We start from the raw sequence: 18,047 nt of genomic DNA, 5'->3' as shown, positions 1-18,047 counted from the left end.
CAAATGCTCAATTGTACAATGGAGGCATGAAAGCAGAATGCTCCACCTGCAAATTAGGACACACTGATCTGAAGTTTATTGGTTTTGATGCAGAGATTTTTTTGTGTGTTCGCCAGGATTCAAGGAAAAATACTTTGCCAATATACAGTATTATTAAACTTACATATTCAATTGAGGTGCTCTAACATTCACAATCCTGCAGAACTGGGCCTGCATTATAGGCAGCTACACTGACATGATGGCAAAACAACAAGATACCTTACTTATCTATTAATTTATTATCAAATAGTAGTGTAGCCTGTTAGCTCACCTTTTGCTGCATACCATTGCGTAGCACATCCTCGTGCTCTCTGGCAATGTGACACATACAATTCCAGAAGGAATATTTGCTAATTCTCACGGTCTCTCCACTGTCCACAGTCCCTTTCGATTTCCTCGTTCTTAACTTTGATTTATACTTTGCATTTATTTAGGTTATAAGGTTTGCAACTTCATTAAAACAAAGTTAGAGCTTCATAACATCAGGCCTATTGCTTATTCCGCAGCTTATCAAATCAGCATATCATGAAGTGCATTCTGGGTTGAGCGAGTGGCACTGAGCGGCCTGAGAGAGCGGATGCTCTGCTCCGGATTGCGCTAACCATTGTTTATGTGAACACCATTACTTCTTGTTTTCCATGGGCGGGACTATCTGTTTGTCAATGGCAGACTGGAAGAGCGTTTAGGATTTTTTTTTTTTTTTTCGCAATTCTGTTTGGTGTTGTAAAAGGAACAAAAAGTACACACTTCACCTTTAAATAATTCAGCTGACAGAAGGTCAACTTTATATGGAGCATGATGTGCAAAAACATCTATGTATTAAAACATAGTGCCTTATTCTCTGCCAGACAGAGACTGACTTTAACAGCAGCAGAGTTAATCACAGAAGCTAGCCACAGGCTCCATTGAGCATTTAAGAGCTAGAAAGTGAGTTTTGAATGTAGTGTATTTGCATTTTAGATAAACATCCTATACATCTGCAAATATGACACATTCTGACATACTGTAACTGTCATCAAATACACTACACAATACTGCTGTGTTGGAATAGCATACAACAATACTGTTTGTAAAACTACATTTAATCAAAAAGCAACTGGTTTAATTTTTTGTTTTTTAAAGACCTTGTGCCCGATACTCCTCGGCATTTTGCCATAGCACGATTTTTCAAACACTTGTACACTTACACAAGGCTTAAAATGGAACTCCCATTCACAGGTCCACTGAGATCAAATGTTTGGTGAGCAAGAATACAATCACAAAGCACTGTGAGTCAGGACTGGAGGAGGCTGTAGCAGCAGTGTTGGAATTGTAGGTTCCAGCTCAACATACTCCTTCACAAAACACTATAAATAGAGCTCTATTCAGCCACACCTTCTCTGATGTAAGCTATGTGTCCAGGAGCCAGCCAAAACACTCATCTGCAATAACAGAACACTGTTCAAGAAAAACACACCACCTTGTGTAAAGAAGAGATAGTACACATTTACACATAGCCCCCACATACAAAAATCCTTATTATCTGAAAGCATAAGGCCAAAATCACAAGCATTTAAAAGGAAATAAAATTTCCTCTGAACACACTAAAAGCTGCATAAACAGAAGTGTAGCAGTCCCATTAAGTGATTTATTGGGTCTTTTTTATCTCCATAAAGGTGCATATAGTAATTTTGTGTTTATGTTGCACTCATGAATATGGCAGTCTTCTTGGACTTATACTGACATCTACTGATGTGGATGCAACTTCACGTAAAAAGCAATAGTTTTCGGTTATCAATGCCATGACCGAATGTTTCCAATAATAGGGGGTGAATGAGGGTTAAAGTTTTTCTAATGAGAAAAAATATTACTGAGTGCACTTTTAAGGCACACTGAGATGTATGAGAGAACTGTATCAAAGTTGTTTTTGCCTTCTAATGATTCACATTTGTCCTGTCTAATTTGGGCAGCCTGTTTTATCACAATCAACACGGAAGTAATTCCGTTTTTGTAGAATAGATGCAGCCATTATCTAGCAGTGGAAGATAAAGCACACCTTTGTTCAATGGAAAACAATGAGACCAATTTTTAACAACGTAGCAAAGTGTTCAGACACGCTCCAAAGGCTCAGTAAACAAATGTAAGGGAAAGTGGAGTCATAAAATTTTGACAGGAATTGCACATCAAAGCCAAGCATGTCTATTAAATCATTTTAGGGGAATAATCCTTTTCAAATGTGCCATGTGATGCCTGTCAGGGTGTAAATTAAAGGCAGGAAACTGAACCATGGCCAAGGTGGAAAGCACTGTAGCCCGCCCCGCTGTGGTTTTCATCACCACATGAAGTGAAACATTGAGGGGAAGGTCTCTGAGGTAAGAATATGATTGCAACTTGAAATTTCCAACTTAGTAAGTGCCATTTAAGGTTGCCAGGTAATTTGAGAGGAACAGTGATTACAGCAACAGCTACCTTGTAATAAGATGGGAGTCTGCTGTATTTGTTCTTAAAGTTTTCTCTCTTTTTTTCTTTTCTTACATAAAATTTCTTACATTTTATTGTTTTTAAAATAGTCTATTTAACATACAGAAAAAAGCTTACGTTAAAATAATACAGAAGAGTGCTAGGAGTTGCATCTTAATTATGTTGCATTTATGATCTTCTGCACATTGTATGGTACCAGGCATACCCAATGTTGACCTCTTCTCTGTGTATTTATGTTCAAGTGCAGAGATAATTGCATATAGCAAAGGGCCACTGGGGATTAATGAAATGTTTTTAAACAAAACACAGCCAACTCACTCAGTAAATGTTGCATAAGCGGTAATGAGTGGTGAGTGAGTTGCTTCATACCTGTTGGAGCAATGAGTAACGGATGCAGAATCCTGGGTTGGAGGGAAAGTATTCATCAGACACAAAGCGAATCAGGATCTGGTTACCCTTGGATACCTGAGGACCTGGTACCACCTGTGAGCCACACCACCGACCCAGCACCATTCCTCCAATAGGCTCCTCCAACTCCACATAATCATACCTACAACACCAGGACACACTGTATTAGGACAAAACACACATGAATCAGTACCACGCAAATTCTAATTTTCACTATATATGGAGATCAGATCCTTAACACAGACAAATGACTATATTAGACATGTTTGGAAAAATCCTGCTATATCAAATCAGCTTAAACCTAAGGAGGCTTAAACAATAAGGGCCATCAGAAAGTCTATTGCACTGTTCTGGTCATGCAGACATTAAAGGGTTCATGACATGCCTTTTTTATTATTATTCTAATATGTTCCTTGAAGTTCACTTATAATATTAGTAAAAAAAAAAAAAAAATGTACAAAAAACTGTCATATATTTGTCAAACATGATCATTTTCCACCCTCATTCTGACCCTCTTTCTGAAACGCTTGGTTTTGGTGCTGCTTCTCCTTTAAAGCTTGACGGTAAAAGCCCAGGGTTATGACTGGCTCTCTGCTCTTGACTGACCTGCTATCTCTACTTGCCATCTAATTACTCACTGCTACTGGGCAGGGCTACGGAAGTGATAAGGTAAAGTAGACGTTGATGTCTTGTGGAGGTGGTCAGACGCAAATGTCTTCCACAGTGTGACATCACAATATGGAGGAAGTAGAGAATGAGTTGTTTTAGCAGTTTGGTTTGAACAAATGTTCTTTTTGCAGTGAGGAGGAAGTATTGAGTTCTGAAATGTACAGTATGTTTTTATAGTACACTGACCTCTTATATGTCAAAAGATCTAGGAGAATTTGATTCTTCATGTCATGACCCCTTTAAGAATTTATATCTACATTGTAAAACATTTTCCTGGCCACTAGCTGCCATTCTTTACATACATTTTTACAGTAATAGTTATTTTGTCCACAATACTAAGCTGCTGCTTCAGTTTCAAGCATGCACTGCAGCATGAATAACCTTCAGTATTTGCTGGTTTATTCTGCTTTGGTGGAATTAGTTTTGTACGCTAGGTGTTGATATCTGTACATACCTGGTTAAGTACTTACATTAACCACTCAACTTACAAAAATAGCATTGCAAACACCCTACACTCTTAATCGTTTATGAATAGTTATATTATTTATGAATTATAACATTTCTGTATTATAAAATATGTTATTACCACAAATAGCTTTCATTGCAATTTATAACCAGATTTAAGAATCTATCACTAAGCTTAGCTTATTTTCTGATATGCACCACTATAACATCGGCTAAAAGACAACTGATTAAAAGTAAATAAAGGTCCACGGTCCTAGCCAAAGGGAATCCTATTCACCACAATGGTGGCTTTGAACAAAACAACTATTTACTATTACAACACAATGCAGCATGATTTGATTAGCCTCTATTTTTGCAGTATTTTTTGTTCTATGACAGAAAACAACCTAGCCTGCATTGATTTCACAGTGAAATTCTATAATCAGTGTTTAATTGCGATGAATTACAATTACATTTTGTAAAATCCAGGATATGTTTTACAGGTAATGTATATATAACTGGAGCATGTGGCCAAGAGGAGGGTATGAAAACGAAGCCCTGCTAGCAACGTGATAACACACACCTCACGAGGGATTGCAGACAACTAACAGCTAAGAGGCATCTAAATGCAAGTTTAATGCACCCCACAGGGAGCTATGGCAATGAGGTTATTTACAGAGATACTGTAGACACAGACACTCTGACACAAAGACAGCAAGGAATGATGGGAAAAGTAGGGAGATTATAATATGGGGAAACAGATGGGGCTATTGAGGGAAAAACTATGCTAAAATGCTTGGGAGAAAGTGAAGATTGAATGAGATTAAAGGGGAAATATAGACATGTAAACTTATACAGTTTATTTATCTTTATTTGATCTCAAGATAATATGGAAACTCATTAGGCTTTTAATAAGATACAATAGCTTTGACCTAGAAATCCATTCTCCCAAGCATTTAATGAAATGAATAAGCTATGCACTGAAGCATGGCTAAATGTATTATCTCAATCACCCTGATGGCACCGCAGTCTTCAGAGAGGAAATCATGAGAGCTAAATGTATCTGTTATTACACTGTGGTGACATTTAAAAACATAATGGACTTTGGGATTATGCAGATATCCCAAATCACAATTCAGGAATGAAGGATTATTTTGTACTATATTTACTTGAGGGAAATCACAGCTAATCAAATGATTTTCAAATTAAGTTTACTTCCAAAAACTTGCACAATTTTAATAGGCTGCGCAGTAAATTTCTATTTAGCACATTTACCTCTAAATAAAGTACACACAGCAAACTCACATATACTAACATATACAATGGGGGGTTCGGGGTGTGGTGGTGGTTGCACTGTGTTAATGCACTATGAACTATCATAAACTAACAATGAGCAACTGAATTTTAGTAAACACACATTATCAAAGATTAATAAATGCTGTAAAAATGTATTGTTCATTGTTAGTTCATGATACCTAATGCATTAACTAATGTTAACCAATGTTAGACCAAGAAAGATTTCAGCCACAACTGCCAGAAGAATTGTTCGTGATACAAAGAAAAACCCACAGGTAACCTCAGGAGAAATACAGGCTGCTCTGGAAAAAGACAGTGTGGTTGTTTCAAGGAGCACAATATGATGATACTTGAACAAAAATGAGCTGCATGGTCGAGTTGCCAGAAAGAAGCCAATGCCAAAAAAAAAGCCAGGTTACAATATGCCCGACAACACCTTGACACGCATCACAGCTTCTGGCACACTGTAATTTGGAGTGACGAGACCAAAATAGAGCTTTATGGTCACAACCATAAGTGCTATATTTGGAGAGGGGTCAAAAAGTATTGTGCTCCTTGAAACAACCACACCGTCTTTTTCCAGAGCAGCCTGTATTTCTCCTGAGGTTACCTGTGGGTTTTTCTTTATATCCCAAACAATTCTTCTGGCAGTTGTGGCTGAAATATTTTTTGGTCTACCTGATCTTGGCTTGGTATCAAGAGATCCCCGAATTTTCCACTTCTTAATAAGTGACTGAACAGTACTGACTGGCATTTTCAAGGCTTTGGATGTCTTTTTATATCCTTTTCCATCTTTATAAAGTTCCATTACCTCGTTACGCAGGTCTTTTGACAGTTCTTTTCTGCTCCCCATGGCTTAGTATCTAGCCTGCTCAATGCATCCATGCGAGAGCTAACAAACTCATTGACTATTTATACACAGACACTAATTGCAACTTAAAAAGCCACAGGTGTGGGAAATTAACCTTTAATTGCCATTTAAACCTGTGTGTGTCACCTTGTGTGTCTGTAACAAGGCCAAACATTCAAGGGTATGTAAACTTTTGATCAGGGCCATTTGGGTGATTTCTGTTATCATTATGATTTAAAAAGGAGCCAAACAACAATGTGATAATAAATGGCTTCATATGATCACTATCCTTAAATAAAAGACAGTTTTTTTTGCATGATCAGTCATATTTTCAAAATCAATGCCAAAATGTCACAATTTCTGCCAGGCTATGCAAACTTTTGAGCACAACTGTAAATATATATATATATATATATATATATATATATATATATATATACATATATATAATATAATATAAATATATATATATAAATACAGCCATGTCATAATTATTCAACCCCTATTGCATGTAGCTATTTCTTAAATATTTAAGGCTACACAAGTAATTGTTTTAAAACAAAATTAAGTCATCAATCTGCGATGGCACTTATTTAAGTTTTAAAATTTAAGTTTAGCGTTGTAAGCAAAAATGTATTTTTATGCAAAAAATGCAATTAAAAATAAGCTGTCTCAAAAGCTAGTAGAGGAGATTATTTCATTACACAAGAAAGGTCATGGCTAAAAGTACATTTCCAAGGCACTTCAATTTCCAATAGACAAAGTTGGCAGCACCATTCATACATTTATTAAATATGGTACAACAGCAACCTTCTTGGGGTGTGGAAGAAAGCAAAACTTCACCAAGGGAAATGTTGACTTGAATATTCAAGAAGTAATTAGGAAAGACCTGTGGAGTCCTGGAAGAAGGTTTTATAGACGTATGACACTAAACTGAAAATGAGTTTTAGACCCATGGGTCAGCAGTACGTCTGGAGTAAGATGACAAGGTGATGACAAGAACGACACCATTGCCACAGTCAAGCATGGAGGTGGGTCAGTCCTGTTATGGGGGTGTTTTGAGGCTGCAAGAAAAGCCCTTCATGTGACTGACACTGTGGATTCTTTCAGGTATCAGGCCATTTTGGCAAGAAAAATGTGATGCCTTCAGTGTGTAAATTGAAGCTTGGTGATCACTGGACTTTCCAGCAAGACAATAACAACAAGGATACATCCACGTTGTCCAAAATGTGGTTCAGGGATAGGTTGTGGAATGTCCTTAAATAGCCCTTTCAGTCCATCATTAAAATCCCATTGCAAACCTTTGTTGGGATTTCAAGGAAGCAGTGGCAGCACAGAAACCAAAGAATGTCAATGAGCTGGAAGCTTTTGCTCATGAGAAATGTGTAAAATTTCTAATAGAGAGGTGTCCGAAGCTTGAGAACACTTACCTGAAACATTTATTTACTGTTATTAAGGACAAAGATGCTCCACAAATGATTGACAATTGGGGGTTGAATATTTTTGACATGACATTTGTGGAGAGAATTAGTTATTTTTTATTTTAAAATTTGGGTAAACTGAACTCTTTGTTCTCAAAATCACTCAAATGTGTATTAAAAACTTACTTTGACTGTTTACTGAGGTTTTAGTTGATGTGTTTTAATTCACATCACCAGAATGTATTGCTGATCAGGGGGGTTGAATAATTTCTATTGCAACTGTATATATATATATATATATAATATAAAAACAACCTCCCCCTCTTGCTGTTTTTCTTAGCCATCAACCAACCTATCCTACATTTCAGATCCACAAGTATACTTTTATCATGATTTCCAGTGATATTAGAAACACTTTACACCCAGAAACCTGTCTTGACATATCTATTCAGCTCTTTTATACATTGCTACTAGGCAAAAAAACAAAAACAAAAAAAAAACAAAAAAAAAACAAACAAAACAAAGTAATGTGTATTCATTTCATTTTAATTTTTAGTTTAGAATTACCTGAAACTTTAATATCGTCATGTATTAAACATGGTGTCCTGTCCATTATCCTATGGTGGTTGATTTGTAAAACATTTGGCTATTCATCAAGCATCTGAAAAGTTCAATAAAATCCTATTTTTTATGACACACAGAGTTAGTACTTTGATGTCCAACTCCATACAAAAAAATTTATCTGGCCACAAGTACTGCTGTTATAATCACTAGAACATTTACACAAACATACTTTTTAACTGAAGCTTTATTTGCCACCAGCTTTCTGTTGGCAGTAATAAAGCCGTGTTAATTTTGCTGACATTTGTAAATCCAGCACTTTCTGTAATAAGCCTCATTTAGATGGAAAAGAGGTGATTTTACTGAAAAAAAAAAAAAAAATGGCAATGACTTAAATACCACTGGCACAAGCTAAAGTGGCACAACATCTATCTTGACCTTCTTTTGGGCTCTAAATTACAGCCTTTTTTATGTAGTTTGGCCTAAATACAGTGGCCTAACTATTTTTAACTCTTGTGATGTGTTGACATTTTTTACCTAATTTGGTGTTCCCGGTCAAAAATAACCCACCTATTAAAAGTTGCTTATAAATATCTTGTTATGCTATATTATCACCAAATATTGGATTAGATCTTTTTGCCAACTTGTTTTCTTTCAATTAGCAGAGGTTATGTATTTCTTTTTGGAACGTATTCATCGTAGGCCTCATTGACCTGAGCATATGCACCTCAGTTTTTGAGTGAAAAAAGCATTATCTGTGGATAATTTTGGCATTTTTAAATAAATTATAAAAACATTCTGTATTACTGTACATGAGGACACAAAACCACCAGGTGTTTGTTGATTTGGTTTGTTGTTGATTAGAAAATATAACAGAAATATGAACAGTGTTGGTATGTTTGTTCCATGAAATGTTCTGTATATGACAGTGTTAATGTGTAAATAGGCTTAGGCCAGTTTTCTTTGTCACAATGGTCAGATTTGACAGGGAACACCACAAGAATTACTTTGTGCCCCTTTTCAGAAAATAAAAGGATTTCACAATAAAAGCATTTCAAAATAAAAGTCCTGTTTTTTGTGATCTTCCCCGTTCATTTTCACCACAATTCTATTGATTCTATTGGAGAGGGGTCACTGTGGGGCAAAGACAGTTCTGGTGTGTGTGTGTGTATGTGTGTGTGTGTGTGTGCGTGTGCATGTTTGTGTGTCTGTGGTAATGTTGGATGGATGAATGGATGTTGGATGCAGCTCAGGGTAGGATAAAGTTCATCTCTGAGAAAAAGCAAGCATGTAATTCTCAAAAGAGTTTGTGTGTGTACGTGAGCATTTGTGTGTGTGTGTGTGTGTGTGTGTGTGTGTGTGTTAGTGCGCATGTATGTGCGCGTGCACAGATCCGAGGCCTTTATGTTTGCAAGCACATATACATATGTGAACACCAGCATGTAAGAAAGCATGTAATACTCAAAGAGTTTGTGCGTGTGCGTGAGCATGTGTGTGTTCGTGCATGTGCGTGCATGTATGTGTACAGGGTTGGGGAGTAACGAAATACAAGTAACGGGAATATGTATTTAAAATACAAAATATAAGTAACTGTATTCCACTATAGTTACAATTTAAATCATTGGTAATTAGATTACATTTACATTCCAAAAGTATTTTGATTACTGAAGAGATTACTTTGCATTTTATTATCATTTGTTTCATTTTGTCAGGGTTGTATGTGTTTTGTTCCATGCCATGTTTGTTCCTGTCATGTGATCTTGTCATGTGATTCCCTGTTTCCATGTCAAGTCATGTGATCATCCTGTTTCCCTCCATGTTCATGTGTCTAGTTTGTCATTGGTTTAGTTTAATAGTCTTGTTATCTTTTTTATAGTTCTGTCTGTTCATTGGTTGTCTTGTTACCCATGTCTGTGTATTTAAGCCCTCATGTTTGCCATTGTCCCTTGTCAGGTATTGTGAATGTAACACTGTAGGATTGTTTATGTCATGTCAAGTTTAGTCAAGTTAAGTCAAGTTACATCAAGTTCATGTTTTTGTATTTTGTTCACGTTTTGAGTTACGGGTTTTGAATTTCATGATTAATAATAAACTGCACTTGAGTTCATCACACATCATCTTCTCTTTGCCTACTTTACACATTTAATATTTAGTCCTTTCAGATGGAAAAATGTATACATATAAATGATGCGATCCAAAGTGCATTTGAACAGTGGTGAAACACTTTCTTATGATGAAGTAAGTTTGAAGTAAGTTTGGAGCACAAGAAATAGAAATAAACCTTGTGTAAATTGTCAGCTTTACGCTAAGCTAAAATGCTATTTCTAGCCATTTTACATGCACATCTTACCAGGCACGATCATATTTTTTTATCAAGAAAATTCACGTTGGATCAAAATTTCTTTTTTCTAGTAAGACCTTTGATATTAGGGCAAAAATCATATTCTTGATAATAATTTTTGTATTGTTTTCCTGTAAAAATATATATATAAAAAAATCCTTAAAACAAGATCAATTTGATTTATCTTGTTTTAGAAACAACACTGCATAAGATATTTTATTTTATGTTTTAACACATTTTTCAGAGAATGTATTTTTAACATGTGTATTTTGTCTTACTGTACTGGCAGAGTTTTTATAGTCAAAACAAGTGAAAAAATCTACCATTGCTGAAGAAGTAATCCAAAGTATTTAGAATACGTTACTGACCTTGAGTAATCTAACAAAATACGTTACAGATTACATTTTACAGCATGTATTCTGTAATCTGTAGTGGAATACATTTAAAATGTAACCCTCCCAACCCTGTATGTGTATTTGCACGTGCACAGATCCGATGCCTTTATGTCTGCAAGCACATATGCACATATGTGAACACCAACATGTAAGAAAGCATGTAATACTCAAAGAATTTGTGCGTGTACTGGAGTATGTGTGTGTTCATGTGTACACGCATACGTGTGTATGTGTGTGTATGTGCATGTGCACAGATCTGAGGCCATTATGTTTGCAAGAACACATCCACATGTGAACACAAACAAGTAAGAAAGCAAGTAATACTCAAAGAGTTTGTTCATGTATGTGAGCATGTATGTGTGTTTTAGTGTGCATGTGTGTGTGTTTGTGGTAATTTTGGTTGGATGAAAGGATGTTGCATGCAGTTCAGGGTAGGATAAAGTTCATCTCTGTGAAAAAGAAAGCATGTAATACTCAAGAGTTTGTGCGTGTATATGAGCATGTGTGTATGTGTTAGTGCACATGTGTGTGTATGTGCGCGTGCACAGGTCTGAGGCCTTTATGTTTGCAAGCACACATGCACATATTTGAACATGATGAACATACTCCTTAACACTCAGTTTTTCTCTTATTTTTGATCTCCCCCATTCATTTTAAATGGGCAGTCATTTTTGACCAGGAACACCACGTGTGACTCTGTGCCATTTTGTACAAAATAAAAGCATTTCAAAACAAATATTAAAGCACACTTGTGTGATAAATAGTACAGAATGTTTTCATATTTTATTTAATATTGCCAAAATTATCCACAAATAATGCTTTTTTCACTCAAAAACAGAGATGCATAAGCTCAGGTCAGTGAGGCCTATGATCAATAAGTTACAAAAAGAAATACAAAACCTATGCTAATTGAAAGAAAACAAGTTAGCAAAAAGATCTAATCCAATATTTGGTGATAATATAGCATGAGAGATTTATAAGCAAATTTATAGGCTGGCCATTTTTGACCAGGAACACTAGAAGTGTAACAAGGTAAAAAAACAAAACAAAACAAAAAAAGCCCTCAGATTCTAAAAAATTTTCAGTTGGGAGGGGGTAGTTGTGATACCCTGTGTGAGCAAAGTCAGTATGTTTTAGTCCAATAGCATAACATTAAATAGCATTTTTAGGCATCTCTTCGGGTCAAAATGACCGGGACACAACATGAGGGTTAATAAAGGAAAGAAAAAACAGCTTGAGGGTGTGTTATTCCTGCCTGCATGGCCTCAATGTTCCTGCAGTGTTCAATAAAGGCTGGTTTCAGTGGCTGCTGCCAAAGTCTGGTACTAATCATCTGATTGGACAGGCATACTTCCCCTTTTTCTCCATGTGCCAGCACACCCCTTTGACTTTCTGAACACACTGTTTACTCTCCGCCAAGCCTGATGCTTCAAACTGCGTTTAATAAAAACAACACGGCCATCATGCACCAGACTTAAAAAAGAGACACTTGCTGACATGTTAAACTGAAGTCCTGATTTTCTGATACGTACAACTTTGATGTCTACAATGCCAATACACAGAGGTAAAACACATTGAGGACAACTGTTATTCATTATTAGTTATGATTCAAGCAATCACACTCTGTTGTATACAGAAATATCACACATTGGGCAAAGATAAAATATGAACTTGATGCCTTATTGTAATTATATAATATATAAATATATAAACTGAGCCTTCAATTGTGTTTCTATTCTCTCTCAAAACAGTACACAACATCTGGGTTTGCCTTGTTTCCAGTGACACTTTAGGCAGATGGCTCATCAATTATGTAATGTGCTTTCACTATTACCAGGTTCACATTCATACATTCACACAACAATATGAGAACCTCAAGTAGGACATCCTGTAACAGAAGCATGAGAGAGCCACAAATATCTTCAGGAAAATATGGCACATTATCAGAAAACAAGCACAGAATATTGAAATCAAATGTTTAAAAACAAGCTACGTAGAGATTTTAGCTAACTGCTCATGAACAAGTTACAAAACACCACATCTCTTTATAGACTTCAGAAATAAAAAGATGTCATTTGTGTCCTTATTTAAGGAGACAGGTCACTCAAAAATGAAAATTATGTCAACATTTATTCACCATTTATTTACCATCTTTCTTTCTTCAGTGGAACCCTGAAATCGTTCCATCAATTCACATTCACTTTCATTGGATGGAAAAAAGGTGCAATGAAAGTGAATGGTGACTAAGACTATCATACTGCCTAACATCTTCCTTTTGTGCTCCACATATAGCAAGAAAGTAATACGGGTTTGAAACAGCGTAAGGGTCAGTCAGTGTTAGTATCTGCAATGAATTTACTAATGAAAATGTTCGTTGACGAAGGGATTGATACATGTAAGTTAAAAGATTTTTCAAAATATTTGGTTATAGTTTGGTTTGTTACAGTTTGATGTTTTTGTAATTTTGCACATTATAGTCAAATAAAATGTTATTTTTGACTAAAATTAATGAATATTACATGTTGAAATATTAACTAAATTTAAAGGACATTTTCATTTAAAGACAAATTATGACAACAGTAAAAAACTGAAAATAAACACGAAGGAGAATAAATGTTGACAGAATTTAAATTTACTTTTGAGTGGACTAATGTGATGTATTAAACAAAGGATGCTTAAAACATCACATTAAAACATCACATTAAAGAGGTTTGGCATTAATTGAATGCCTCACCATGGCAACACCATTTGATATTTCAAAATCTGTTTTCAATTTAGCATCTTCAATGTATTTGCATAATGCTGTTTAAATGTGGTGACAGTCTCATGAATCCCCTAGGAGGAGTATTTAAAAGTTCAGAGACTGCAATATTCCAAAAATCCAAAATGGCCGACTTCCTGTTGGGCGGAGCTAATAATTATAATTCTGAAAGTTGTCCAGCTTGATGAGAACTATATATGTACCAATTCTGGTGACTGTAGGTGAAAATGGGGGTGCTACAGACACCGTCTTACACGCCCATTTTAAACCCGTTAACTGATAATGGCCAAAAGGTGGGCCGTTTGAGTGTGGCTATAGAATAAATGCTTTGTATTATATCAAAAACGTAATCAATGTTCACAAGCTTGGTATCAAATTAAAGCTTAAAAACTCAAATGTAATCTTCAGCCTTATATTTTGCAATTAGAACATTACAGTGAAAACATTTTAAAATGTTAAAAGAGTGCATTTTTAAAACATGTGACATGTGAGTGACAGTACTCATGTTTCATTTTCTCTGCTTATGATCCGATCCAATGATTGAAGAAAAACAGCATGTATTTCATTGTGAGGGTCCACTGATGAAAATGCCACAACCACAGATTGGTTAAGTAACATTATTACCTTCTAGTTGAATTTCTGTTAATATTTTTGCATCTATGGTTATTTGGCAGCTTTAATCACCTGAAATGTCCACTAATATTATGCCAATGTTTTTAACGGAAGTGTATTATACAGGATAAGCTTTTATGTATGTAAATATGTTTGATGCTATTTGTTAAAATACATTTATCCATAATATAATATAAATGTGAATCAATATATCTATCTATCTATCTATCTATCTATCTTGTGGCGAGCAGGGCATGGTCGAGCGGCGTCGGGCACAGCGAGGCTGGAGAGATAAATGGTAAATGAGTTCCACCTGTGCGCCACACTGGTCTCACATTTCAGGGAGGAGTGGCAGGAGTATTTAAGGAGAGAAGACAGTGGCAGATGGAAAGAGAGAGACGCACGGAGCTGTGTGTGTGACTGTTTCACAGTGACTGCTGAAAAGCAAGTCTGCTGAGTGTTGTTGAATGAGTTTGTTTATTGTGTAACGTTTATGTATTGATGTACGCTGAAAAGTGTGGCATTAAAGTCTTACGTTCACCCGACTCTTGCTTCCTCCTTAATAGGAAAGGCAGAGGACTGCCACACACACACACACACACACACATATATATTCATTTTTATTTATTGAACAGTTATGTAGATCTGAAGATTATATTGTAATTAAGTAATTTACCATTTATATATCCTTAAAATGGCTTTAAATTAAATTAACAAATGTAATTCAATGCATTAGGTGTTAAGTTGTTCTAAGTAGAGTTTAATAGGAGCACAGAAGTCATTTAGCCTTGTAATTTAGTTGCAGTAATGTGGCAATAGGTCTCAATTTCTTTTATTGTTGCATTTTTTCTCTGCTTTCTTTCAAAATAAATGAAGTACATTAACTTTTAGTCTGCATTCATTATTCATATGCAAAACTGTTTAAATAGCATTTAAATTATGTTGAGAAAATAAGGACATAAATTAGGTTAGACTACTGCATGTCCACCGTTAAAATAATCATTAAAAGCAAAAATTACCAACTGGTAACCATCTAACAACAATTGTTCCTCGACGTTGCCACAACATCGTCATGACGGACTGGCACAGTTCCAAAGTTATGTTGTGGCTGTGAATCCAGGAATTTCACTTTTCCGGTTGTCACAACATAATCAGTTATGTTGCCACGATGAAAGATTGGTCATCAAATTACGGTGCAGTTAGGTAATGCAAGAAAACTTATCTAAGGTTAAAATAGACATACAATAAATCTGTAAACTAAAAACACAAATGAGGATTCAATAATTAGGCCTGTTGCAATTATTACGTTAGAAATCTAAGATATTTAAATCTGGTATATGGCCATATATGAACAAATACAATTAGAGTTCATATATTTGAGCATTTATGTACACATTTAAATTCTACAAATGTTTAAAAAAACGTTACATATACATTATATTGCATATATCTATACAAGTTACCTTTTTATACCAGTAAAAATGTTTACTTTCAGCATAAATTGCCATTTTCAGATTCGTAGCCGACTGTATTAATAGCACTTCAAATTCTAATCACATTTTATTACACAACTAATGGGGATTTTAAATGAATGGTAGGGATTTTTTGTATAAACGCGGGTTTTTGTGTCTCATTCGCAGCATGCAGGGTGAAGATTAAATGCTAGCTGTGAATGATTTTAATAGTGAATGCACAACGTGGAGGAAATGCTTACACTGTTACTATGGAGATGATACAACAGCTGCTGTGCATTTGGATATATTGCAACTGCTTCAGGCTTTTCAAGCATTTGTTTTGCCACTGTCAAACATGAAGGAAAGCGATGGGATTCCCTCAGATTTGCTTATTTATTTATTTATTTTTTAAATTTGCGGGAATTATAAAACATGGCAAGCTACCGCAAATAATGCAGAGATTGGTTGAATATGCAATATCACAAAATCGTCCGTGTCTAGAAGGGATCCCTCTTTTGTCAACTTCTCACACATGCACAGTTGTTATGTATAGTCCAAGTTTGTGTAACTGTGTTCATCAGTTAACTGTGTTTATCGAAAGAACGAAATACAGAGTTAAATACGGGGGGGGGGGGTCAAAATAAAAAGTAACAGTCAGTATCTGGTGTGGCCACCAGCTGCATTAAGTACTGCAGTGCATCTCCTCCTCATGGACTGCACCAGATTTGCCAGTTCATGCTGTGAGATGTTACCCCACTCTTCCACCAAGGCACTTGCAAGTTCCCTGACATTTCTGGGGGGAATTGCCCTAGCACAAAAGGTCCCAGATGTGCTCAATGGGATTGAGATCTGGGCTCTTCACTGGGCATGGCAGAACACTGACATTCCTGTCTTTCAGGAAATCATGCACAGAACAAGCAGTATGGCTGGTGGCATTGTCATGCTGGAGGGTCATGTCAGGATGAGCCTGCAGGAGGGGTAACACATGAGGGAGGAGCACATCTTCCCTGTAACGCACAGCATTGAGTTTGCCTGCAATGACTAGAAGCTCAGTCCGATGATGCTCTGACACACTGCCCCAGACCATGACGTACCCTCCACCTTCAAATTGATCCTGCTCCAGAGTACAGGCCTCGGTGTAATGCTCATTCCTTTGACGATAAACGCGAGTCCGAACATCACTCCTGTTGAGACAAAACCATGACTCGTCAGTGAAGAGCACTTTTTGCCAGTCCTGTCTGGTCCAGTGAAGGTGGGTTTGTGCCTATAGACAATGTTGTTGCCGGTGATGTCTGGTAAGGACCTGCCTTACAACAGGCCTACAAGCCCTCAGTCCAGCCTCTCTTAGCCTATTATGGACAGTCTGAGCACTGATGGAGGGATTGTGCGTTCCTAGTGTAACTCGGGCAGTTGTTGTTGCCATCCTTTACCTGTCCTGCAGGTGTGATATTTGTATATACCGATCCTGTGCAGGTGTTGTTACATGTGGTCTGCCACTGCGAGGACAATCAGCTGTCCTTCCTATCTCCCTGTAGTGCTGTCTTAGGTGTCTCACAGTACAGACATTGCAATTTATTGCCCTGGCCACATCTGCAGTTCTCATGCCTCCATGCAGCATGCCTAAGGCACATTCACGCAGATGAGCAGGGACGCTGGGCATCTTTCTTTTGGTGTTTTTCAGAGTCAGTAGAAAGGTCTCTTTAGAAAGGTCTTCCTAAGTTTTTATAACTGTGACCTTAATTGCCTACCGTTTGTAAGCTGTTAGTGTTTTAACGACTGTTCCACAGGTCTTAAACCCTTTACAATAAAGATCTGTAAAGTTATTTGGATTTTTACAAAATTATCTTTAAAATACAGTGTACTGAAAAAGGGACATTTCTTTTTTTGCTGAGTTTACTTACACATCTTAGACTATACATAATGTACGAAAGAGGGATCCCTTCTAGACATGACCTGCAAAATCCTAGAGGGACTGAGAAGTGGTATTTTGGGAATCATTCAACAATGGAGCTTGGCTGCCCTATACTGGACATTTCTGGTACTGCGTCTCAAGTTAAATCCCACTCAGAACTGGGTTAGACATATGGCTTTGATTTTCTAGTATTTTTACATTTCAGTTAATATTTGTATTATATTTTATTTATATAAAAAAAGTTTGTGCAACACATTTTCATTACAATAAACAGACTTCTATAGCTTTTTTATTTCACTTTAAAAACTGCTTTCACTTGCAATGGCAACAATATCTAAGATATCAAATATCCCTTTACAATATTACTTCAGCAGTGTCTTGACATTATTTCTTGGCATAATATTGCCTAAGTTTGGTGCCAGTC

The 18,047-nt window shown here is 36.3% G+C and overlaps 1 protein-coding gene across 1 annotated transcript in view; it reads right to left on the bottom strand.

Moving 5' to 3' along the window:
• LOC127418248 (platelet-derived growth factor C-like) overlaps nucleotides 1-18,047 on the bottom strand; it is a 108,971-nt gene that overhangs the window by 17,845 nt on the left and 73,079 nt on the right. The window contains exon 3 of the mRNA XM_051658721.1: nucleotides 2,869-3,049. Within this exon, the coding sequence (XP_051514681.1) occupies nucleotides 2,869-3,049 (181 nt within the window). The remainder of the gene's footprint in view (nucleotides 1-2,868; nucleotides 3,050-18,047) is intronic.

The sequence above is a fragment of the Myxocyprinus asiaticus genome, chromosome 27 (genome assembly GCF_019703515.2).
Source record: "Myxocyprinus asiaticus isolate MX2 ecotype Aquarium Trade chromosome 27, UBuf_Myxa_2, whole genome shotgun sequence".
Lineage (NCBI taxonomy): Eukaryota > Metazoa > Chordata > Actinopteri > Cypriniformes > Catostomidae > Myxocyprinus > Myxocyprinus asiaticus.
This window is presented reverse-complemented; position numbering and strand designations above follow the sequence as displayed.